Source organism: Penaeus monodon, chromosome 9, assembly GCF_015228065.2.
Source record: "Penaeus monodon isolate SGIC_2016 chromosome 9, NSTDA_Pmon_1, whole genome shotgun sequence".
In the NCBI taxonomy this organism is placed as follows: domain Eukaryota; kingdom Metazoa; phylum Arthropoda; class Malacostraca; order Decapoda; family Penaeidae; genus Penaeus; species Penaeus monodon.
This window is the reverse complement of record NC_051394.1, coordinates 10,475,952-10,485,951: the sequence shown is the minus strand read 5'-3', so window position 1 is coordinate 10,485,951 and position 10,000 is coordinate 10,475,952. Positions and strand designations below refer to the sequence as shown.

Below are 10,000 nucleotides of genomic sequence, written 5' to 3'. Positions count from 1 at the left end.
AACTTTCGACACTTTGACGAGCCGAGAGGGCGGGGAAGTGGGGCATCTCAAACCACTACAAAGCCAAGACATTGTCCTTTGTGTGGGGGTGAGTGAGTGTGTGCGTGTGTGAGGGGGTGGCGGGTTTTGTGTGTGCGCGTGGGGTTTTAAAGGTTTTGTGTGTGTGTGTGTGGGGGCGTTGGGTGTGTGGTGTGTGTGTTTTGGTGTTGTGGTGTGTTGTGTGTGTGTGTTGTGTTTTTGTGTGTGGGTGTGTGTGTGGGGGTTTTGTGTGTTTATGAAAGTGTGTGTTTGCGTGATTGCGAACAGGTGTGTGTAGGTGTGCATATACGTCTTGTATGTGTAGTATATAAAATTTTTTGCTTTAAGTTTTTTACATGTTTGTTTTGGAAGTTTTCCCTTGTGAGTGACAGATTGGGAGCCCCGGGGTTCTTGTGTTATGTCCAAGTATGTATCTGCGTGCGTGACGGAAGATCAAGAAGTGTACTGACAGCGACTGCCTGTACAAGATAATCCAAAGAATTATCGTATCCAAAAACGAATTGGGTCATTTTAATCAACGTGCCTCAAAAAAAATTTTTCTCGATTTCCACCTTTCCAAAAATGCACGAGCTTAAACCTTTTTTCCACAAAATAAGCAGCAAAATACAACGGGGAACGACACTAGACAAAAAAACTTTTTCGGGGTTTTTTAATCATTTTTAGCGAAGGGGGGGTGGGGATTACCCTGACCTTTTTTCCCCCGCGAGGGGGGAGTTCTGTTGCAAGCCCGGAGTTTTTGTGGATTCCCATATCCCGCTGGAATTTAAAAAATATCGCTACCGGGTTTATAAAAACTAGTGATTTATTTCCAACCCAATTTTTTAAAAAATTCCCCTTATCTCACATTTCGACCCGGGAAAATTATGGTGAAAATTTCAGTTGTTACAAAATATCATAACACGATTGAAAACTTGTAATGTTCAAAATAATGACAAACTTTGACCTTTTTATACGTGTGCTGAGGAGTCAAAGAATGTTTTTTCAACCAACGGAGAAAGCAGAAACTTGGGAGACATTTTAACACATAAAAGGATAAGCTTAAGTTTTCAACTATCAAAAGAAGGAAGTTGCAAACCAAAAAAAAATAAAAATCGCAATTTTCGGTGAAGCAACAAACAGGCGAGACAGGCATAGGCCTAGGTGGTAAAAAAATAAAGAAGTCTAATTTTTCGACTTCGCTCATTAGGAAGCCAAAATCACGTAATGCTCCCAAAAGGATATATTTAATGTAAAACTATGCTGATCTTTTAATCGATAGATAAAAGCATCTTTCAAGAACTTTTAAGGAACCGCCAGTGCTGAATATTGAGTGATGAGTCGACATACATCTTGACACTAGTTGCAATTCCGCTTATCACCTTAATGACACAGCTAATGCATTCAGCAACTCATTGCCTAGGTAATGGGAAGTGTATTATATACGTTTTTATCAGACTGAGCCTACCTCAAGTATTTAATCCCTATCGACTGAAATTAAAAGCTTTAAATATATCAACACATTCCCACATCTTAACGCCACAGTCCTTAAATATGACACATTAATGTAAAATATCTCCAGCCTGTGGGGATTCCTAGCTGGGTCGAAATAGCAAGCACAGTTCCAAGCAGAGTGAACGCCCGGCCTGTCACTCCAGTTGAATAAATAAACTGATTCCGGAGAGAGACTGGATAAAAAAAGTCTGGCATCCGGGGTGAACTTCTATCGACCTGGACCCCCACCGCCCTTTAAAGAAACATCTGCCTGTTGTCCTCGAGAAGGAGGGAACCTTCGATTGATTTAGGTCTGTGGTTTTGAAGAGGAATGCTGTTCTGCGATACAAAGGCTGAGGAGGAATCGTGAGAGGCTTGTACCGCTTGACTTAACGAAAGCCGTTCCTTAGTTTTGTCTGAGTTTGAGCGTACATGCGTATATTTCCTTAGACATAGGGGCCAATTATACGCACTGAAAGGGCCGTTCCATACAATAATGGAGGCGAATAAAACGCTGTAAAAATAACCAAGAAAATATGCCAGATTGTGACACAGTATGAATATACATAATGTTCTTTTGCAGGACAATAAACACAGTCTTCAACCCTACACTCATCCTCGTCTCGTGGCACCTATACCTATTTTAAGAAGCTCTGTCTCTCTTAACTTCGAATACGACCATCTTTATCACACGTGTTAGCCATTAGCTTCGGCTATATCACTACCATTATCATTGTTACAATCGTCACTCTCAAGGATCAAATACAGCCATGTTGATATATATATTAAAGTGCAAACGCAGCAACGATCTCTGAATGTATACTTTCAACGATTGCAAAAATGACGATATTTGTATTTGATAGTTTGGAATGGCATATTTGCAAGTGCATTTGTACCATGGACAGAGCTAACCTGCATATTTGTATTTGAAAATGTGGCTAACTGGGTGTTCATTCCATTCCAACGTGTGCCTCGGGACGGCAAAATTGGGATATCAAAATCATAAACTTTTTTTTTTATTATTAACATTTCTTTCCGCCTCCATGAATAAGCCTCTAATTAAGCTTCGCCCTCATCATTAAAATAATAATCGTAATCATCATCACCAACATTTGTTTTAATCCCAACTCTTTAACAAAAACAACGCTGTTATTGCTATCACAGCACATCCGCTGCACAACACGCACGAGAGGGAAAAAATGCAACACAAGAATTTTAATGAAAAGAAAAACTTTCCGTGCACGAAATATTAAATGGGGAGGGGAGGGGAGGGGAATGTGCGCCTGGCAGGGTAGGGGAGAAGAGGGGAGCGAAGTGGAGGGGAGGGGAATATGCGACTGGCAGGGGAGGAGGGAGGAGAGAGGAGAGGAGAGGTGAGGAGAGAGGAGAGGGAGGAGAGAGGAGAAGAAAGTAGATGAGAGAGGAAGAGAGAGGAGACGAGGGGATGGGAGGGGAGGGGAGGGAATGGGAGAGGAGGGGAGGGGAGATGAGGAGAGGGGAGAGAGGAGAAGAGGGTGTGTGTCTGAGAGGGGTGGAGATAAGAAGGGAAGGAAAGGGAAGGAAGCGGATAAAAGGGAGGGGGAGAGAGGGGAGGGTACAGGAAAATGAAGAAAGAGAGGGGAGGGTACAGAAAAATGAAGAAAGGTAAGGGAGGAGACAGGAAGAAGGAGAAAAGAGAAGAGGGGAACGGGAGGAAAAAGAAAGAAAAGGGAAAATGACGATAAGCCATGGTAAGGGAAATGAAGGAAAGTAAATAAGAGGTAATGGAAAATGGAGAAGAGACAACGAAAGAAGGGAAATGAGGAAAAACAGGCTAGAAAATAGAAGACGCCGTGAACGAGACAAGAAGGTATAATGTTTGGCATGTGAAGAAGAAAGAGAAGTAGAAAATAGTAGAAGTAGAATGATAATCAGTAAAAAACAGAAGTAGAAACTAGAAGTAGAAGATGATGAATAAGAAGCAGAAGCAGTAGAAAATATAGAAATTAAAGTTGAAGATGGAGGAGGAGGAGGAGGAGGAAAAAGAGGAGGAGTGAGGAAAAAGAGGAGGAGGAGGAGGACAAAGAGGAGGAGGAGGAGGAGGAAGAAGAGGAGGAGGAGGAGGAGGAGGAGGAGGAGGAGGAAAAAGAGGAGGAAGAGGTAGACGAAGAGGAGGAGGAGGAGGAAGAGGAGGTAGACGAAGAGGAGGAGGAGGAGGAAGAGGAGGTAGACTAAGAGGAGGAGGAGGAGGAGGAAAAAAGCGATCTTAATCCCGACAGAATTCGTGTCGGCAAAAAAGCAGGCTGTTGTGATTAAAACGCATGTGTGTATGGTGGTGGTGGTGGTGATGGTGGTGGTGGTGGTGGTGGTGGTGACGACGGTGATGATGATGATTGATGATGATGGCGGTGATGATGATGGTGATGATGACGACGTAAAAAAATGATACTGTGACGCTGAAGCAGTTAGTCTCCGCCTCCTCCTCCGCCGCCGCCGCCGCCGCCGCCGCCCGCCGCCGCCGCCGCCGCCTCCTCCTCCCCCCAACCCATTTCCTTCAAACCATGCATAAAAGACGTTTTTTTTATGATTTCAGAATAATTCCATAAGGCTCATTCATATCCTCCCTTTGTAGCGCCGCACCTCCACAAAGAGCAGTAACCATGGAAGCGACCTTTGTTATATAAAAAAAAAAAAAAAAACTTAACGACAGTAGCCCACATTCAGGGTATGGGGGTGAGGGTAAGGAGAGGGGGGGGGGGTGTAAGGTAAGCTAATTAATCCCATTCACACGGCCGTATGTTGCAATAGGTATGCTACAATAGGTATGTTGCGTCGGGTTCACGAGGGTGGGCGATGGGCGTGTCATGCTACTCTCCCTCCTCCGATATTGCACAACGCACCCCGCCCACCCCCAGCCCCGCCTCCCTTGAGTTTGTCTCAGAAGACTTTCTCTGTGTGTCTTGGCGCGGTGTAATGCGCGAAATTCGTGTCTGCTTTTGTGGTTTCACTACTTTACTTGTCTGACTATTCTGTTAATTTATTTTTGGTTATTTGTAACGTATTTTGCTTACTCTGTTCTTCCCCGTTCCCTGTGTACTGCATCTTAGCCTCTGTGTTCCCTCCATGTTTCTGTGCAGTTCGGACTCCACGGAGATATATTCCCCCGTGTACGTAGTTTTTCTTTCGTGTCTCCTTCTTTAAATTTCCCATTCCCCGCGTGAGCTACCGTCCCCGTGATGAGGAACCTCCCAGCGCAGCCTCGTTTCCCCATTACCTGTGCAAATTTCCAGCGTCCCCACTCCCTGTGCGACGATGGGAACCCCCGTCGGCAGGGGAAAAGTCGTCGGCCCTTTTTCCCCGCGGCGTGCAAATTTCCGAAAGTGTGTACAGACTCCCTGACGCAAAACCCCCCCATTTTCCTTCCCTGTTCTCTCTAAATTTCCCCCAACCCCTCTTTCCGCTCGTGCCATTTCCCCCATTCCGAGACCGCCCACCCTCCCCCGCCTACTGCACAGCCCGCCCACCGTCGTCTGCCGCCCACCGGTAATGCTCGCCTCCTCCGCCCCGCCAGCCAAGCATAACCTTTCACACGGCAATGCATGAGATTCCTTCCCTTGATATGGCACGCTGCAACATGATAAGAGCCAGGCCCCTTTCCCTCTCGGCCTCCGTTCTCCTCCATTCGCCTCTCTCTCTCTCTCTCTCTCTCTCTCTCTCTCTCTCTCTCTCTCTCTCTCTCTCTCTCTCTCTCTCTCTCTCTCTCTCTCTCTCTCCTACTAATACTACTACTGTATACTGTCAATTTCCTCCCTTCTTTTTCTATCCGGTCTCCCTCCCTCTCTCTCTCTCTGTCTTTTTTTCTCACCCTGCCTGTCTCTCTCCTTTTCTTCATTCCTTCCTCCCTCCCTTCTCCTCCTCCTCCTTCCTCTTCTCTTCTTCAATTTTGTTTTCCTCCCTCTCTTCATCCGACATTCTTTCTCCTTCACAAGTTTTCTAAGTTCCTTTCCCTTCGAAACCCTTCCCGTTTCTCTTCCCTTCCCCACTTGTCAACTTTTGTCAAAAGAAAATATCCATAGCAAGTTCCTCTCGCAAGTTCCTCTCGTCTCCTCCTTGCCGTGTCCCATTTATTTATTTATTTATTTTACTCTCAACTTTCTTTGCTCTTGTTTTTTTTTTAACTATCAGTCATCTTAACTCGACTTTTTTATTACTTAGTCATCTTCACTTTTTTTTTTTTTTTTTGGGGGGGGGGGGGCTTGGGAGGGAGATTAGAGTTGCCGGTTATCTTTAACTCATTTTTTTTTTTTTTTTTTTACTTGATCATCTTTCCGATTAACTTTTAATTCACATTTTCCTCCGTGTATGAACTAAATTTATCAAGGGATTCTTTCCCTTTCACAGCTGTGCAAATCTTGTTCATAAATGCAAAGCTGTGACGTCACCCCGCACGAGCTTATACCGCGCGTGTCGTGATATGGATGTATTAGTGAGTAAGCACCTGCGTGTGCGTGCGCGCGTGTGGGATTGGTGGGCTTAAGTGAACGTCGCTCGTACTTCGAATGCAGATTTTATTTGACTGCGGAACGACTGCTTAAAATAGCTAGACGTAGATTTACCAGAAAATCTTTTTTTCTTCTTTAAACTAAAGTCGGGTAAATACTGGACAAAATGAAGGTCTTGATTGCCATGGTTAACTGGCAAACTACTCTCTCTGATTACCAAACATGCAAACTACTACTCAACTAACCACAGCCTGTAATTCCCAGTCAAACTACAGGCTACAAAAAAAGAAAGATAAACTACACCAAAAAAAAATAAAATAAATAAATAAATAGATAAATAAATAAAATAAACAAATGAAAAAAAAAAAAAAATACACGCACTCACACCCACACTCTCACTCTCACTCACAAAAGTCACATCAAATAAACTTAAAAAACTACAACTACTAACCAACCCGACAGCTCTCTCCAGCACTCACCTCCCGCTCGTTGTTACCGAAGGATATGCCGAGGTTGGGCATGGCGCGGAGAATGGCCACCAACGACTGTATGGTGTTGGAGTACACCACCGGCCGGTACTGCTTGAAGTCTTCGCTCGTGAACCCAGACTCGTGAATAATCCTGAAAACAGAGAAAAAAAGATAAGTTAATAAGCTGTAGATGTTTTAGTTTAGCCTAAGGGAATATGAATCATAGAATGAGGGAGGGAGAGAGAGAGAGGAAAAAAGGAAGAGCGGGAGAGAAGAGAAGGAGAGGGAGGGGGAGAAGCAAGGGAGAGGGAGGGGGAGAAGGGAAGGAGAGGGAGGGAGAGAGAGGGGGGGAGGGGAAAGATATGTATCTTTTCTTTACATACGATACAGTTACAATGTTAAAAAATATATATACAAACCACCAGGCGAGTGAACGTGTATATTTTAAATGTATCAATAAAAGCTCGCGCGCACGCCAGCACACGTGTAAACATGCCACAAGGACTTTAACATTGGTCTTGCTCAGGTGGCTCCTGTAGCTGCCACCTGACATCGCTACAAAGTCTTAAATAATCATGGCAATTATCCTCTCACACTAACACACATTCAGCACACGATAAAGTGGCGCTAACCTCTTCTCCAATTATCCATTTATACCAAGCGCCGCCCGCCGTCATCCACCCTCCGTCAAGGCGGAATATAAACAACATCCACGCCGCCCCCGCCGTTCATTCACCCACCCGCCTTCCGACTCCCGAACCCCACCCCATTCATTCATTCACCGGCCTCTCCGCCCCGGCTCAGAGTACAAAATAGACCGAGCATGGTGGAATGAGGGGAGACAGGGTGCCACAAGCCCCTCAAATAGAGTTCCTGGCCAGCGGGGTCTCAAAGTGGCCCGGTTAATGCTCCTCGATGAGCGCTGGCCCAGGCAGCGACCTTGGGTGTGCTCCTGCGAGCGGGCCGTACGAGCGGCCCGGACGTGCGGCCCGCTGGCTGGCTGGCGGGCGGGCGGGGGCAGAAAGTCGTCTTTAAGGAGCAACCCGCGGCAGCCGTGCTACCGGGGGATGAATCAATACCTCGGTTCTCAAGACTACCATCCCGCGCTCCCTACCCGCCATACACCACTCTGCCGCGGCGCTCGCCACACCCTCCTCCTTCGCCTCGGCCGACCTCGTGCCTGTACTGTGCTTGGTAGACTCCCTTCGCCCCAAAACTCACTTGCCTACTCACACTTGCAACATTTGCAATCACATCCAACAATCGTTTTAACAAATTTTCATACCTGTATTTTTTTCTCAAGCTCATACAGCTTCACATCTACAGACATTATTTGTCAATAACCATTCTATTATTCTCACTCGCACTCACACACACACTCTCTCTCTCTCTCTCTCTCTCTCTCTCTCTCTCTCTCTCTCTCTCTCTCTCTCTCTCTCTCTCTCTCAAAACACACACACACACACACACACACACACACACACACACACACACACACTCTCTCTCTCTCTCTCTCTCTCTCTCACACTCACACTCACTCTCACTCTCTCTCACCGCAGTAGCCACACCCTGGCTTGCAACCTCACGCAGCACCGTTGCAAATGCAAGCGTGCATTCCGCTGGCTTTATCGACGACCGCCCTTCTACCAATAATGATATCCGCCTATTATGGTCAAAGGGACAACCACACGAGGAAATGAGCGACCTACCACACGATAGAAATGAACGAACTACCACATGAGGGAAATGAACGACCTATCACACACGAAGGAATGAACGACCTACCACACACGAAGGAATGAACGACCTACCACATGAGGGAAATGAACGACCTATCACACACGAAGAAATGAACGACCTACCACACGATAGAAATGAACGACCTACCACATGAGGGAAATGAACGACCTACCACACGATAGAAATGAACGACCTACCACACGAAGGAATGAACGACCTACCACGCGACCTAGTATACGAAGGGAAAACTGGCAAAAGGTCATGAGCTTCATGACATCCTGAAGACGCGATGCAATGTTAATAAAAAGGAAGAGAAGAGGGAGGGAGGAAGAGGGAGGAAAGAGGACGGGGGATGAGGAAAGGTGGGAGGGAAGGGAGGGAGGGAGGGGGAGGGAATGAGGGAGGGAAATGGAGGGGAGGTAGGGGAGGAAGGAGAGAGAAAGAGTGAGTGTGTGTGTGTGTGTGTGTGTGTGTGTGTGTGTGTGTGTGTGTGTGTGTGTGTGTGTGTGTGTGTGTGTGTGTGTGTGTGTGAGAGAGAGAGAGAGAGAGAGAGAGAATGAGGGAGAGAGAGTGAGAGAGAGAGAGAGAGAATGAGGGAGAGAGAGTGAGAGAGAGAGAGAGAGAGAGAGAGAGAGAGAGAGAGAGAGAGAGAGAGAGAGAGAGAGAGAGAGAGAGAGTGAGAGTGAGAGTGAGAGGAGAGAGAGAGAGAGAGAGAGAGAGAGAGAGAGAGAGAAGGAGAGAGAGAGAGAGAGAGAGAGAGAGTGAGTGAGAAGAGGCAGACACCGAGGCGCACTAACACTATTACCCGGACACACAGACGCCTTCAATAACGATATAAAGAACCTCAGCCTTTTACATTATTTGTACTTGCTTCCCGACACTTTCGGAAAATGGGCTTTAATAATGAATTAGCAGGAGTCGTGGTCATAATGAACGATTAATGACTGAGAAGCAAGCAAAAGTATAAGCAAAAATGTATATGATCAGAATCATAATTATGATGATGATAATTAAAATGATCAACAATATCATTAACTATCATTATCATTAGCAGCTGCAGTCTTCCAATCATCACTACCAACACATTATCTTCATCATCATCATTAGCCATGAGTACAATATGCATAAGCATTATCGACGCCTGTAGCAAAATAATGGAAAATGAACAAAAATCATAAATCGAGGGACTATATTACGTAATCCTACTCGGTCTACCAGCGTAATTAGGGCGCATTTCTCCAACTCATTTCTCAAGGTTGACCTACTTCCCGCTCCTTCAAGTCCTTAAAACTTGGACCTTCATATTAATTTCCTTCAGCTCCCACGAGTACTGTGGCACTGTGCATTCTGGACATGTATCCAGTATCTACGGTGGTCTTAATATACAGTGAATATGCATGGTAGGGACGAACGAGCAGTGATTTAAAATCTAGGGGAATGACCTATGCATTTCACTGACCTTCAGAAATTCCCAAGGAAAAGGAGCCTCGACCACATTTCACAAGGACCCCCTCTCTCTCTCTCGACAACACCGCGCCAGCGATCAAAGGACCTCCCGGTTGGCCAATATGAATATGAAATGAGACGCAGGGAAACTTAAACGTCGCGGTTTTAGCGATTCCCTCTCGCTTTCCAGGTTCGATTCCGTTCTCCTATTCGCGTTCAAAATAAATCTAGAACAGAAGGGCAGGGAAATGCGAACGACGAGGTGGAAAAAAAGTACACGAGAGGACACGGGGCTAACCTAATTCTGGCTAACCTGGCTACCATTTTGGCGTTGACGGGGGGTGTTCCGACCGA

General features: G+C 45.9%; 1 protein-coding gene across 2 annotated transcripts in view; it reads right to left on the bottom strand.

Annotated features, from left to right (window-relative positions):
* The window catches only part of LOC119576960 (guanine nucleotide-binding protein G(o) subunit alpha), a 146,628-nt gene that overhangs the window by 30,838 nt on the left and 105,790 nt on the right, over nucleotides 1–10,000 (bottom strand). For both annotated transcript variants that reach the window (XM_037924616.1, XM_037924615.1), the window contains exon 3: nucleotides 6,470–6,611. In XM_037924616.1, coding sequence (XP_037780544.1) covers nucleotides 6,470–6,611 — 142 coding nt within the window. The remainder of the gene's footprint in view (nucleotides 1–6,469; nucleotides 6,612–10,000) is intronic.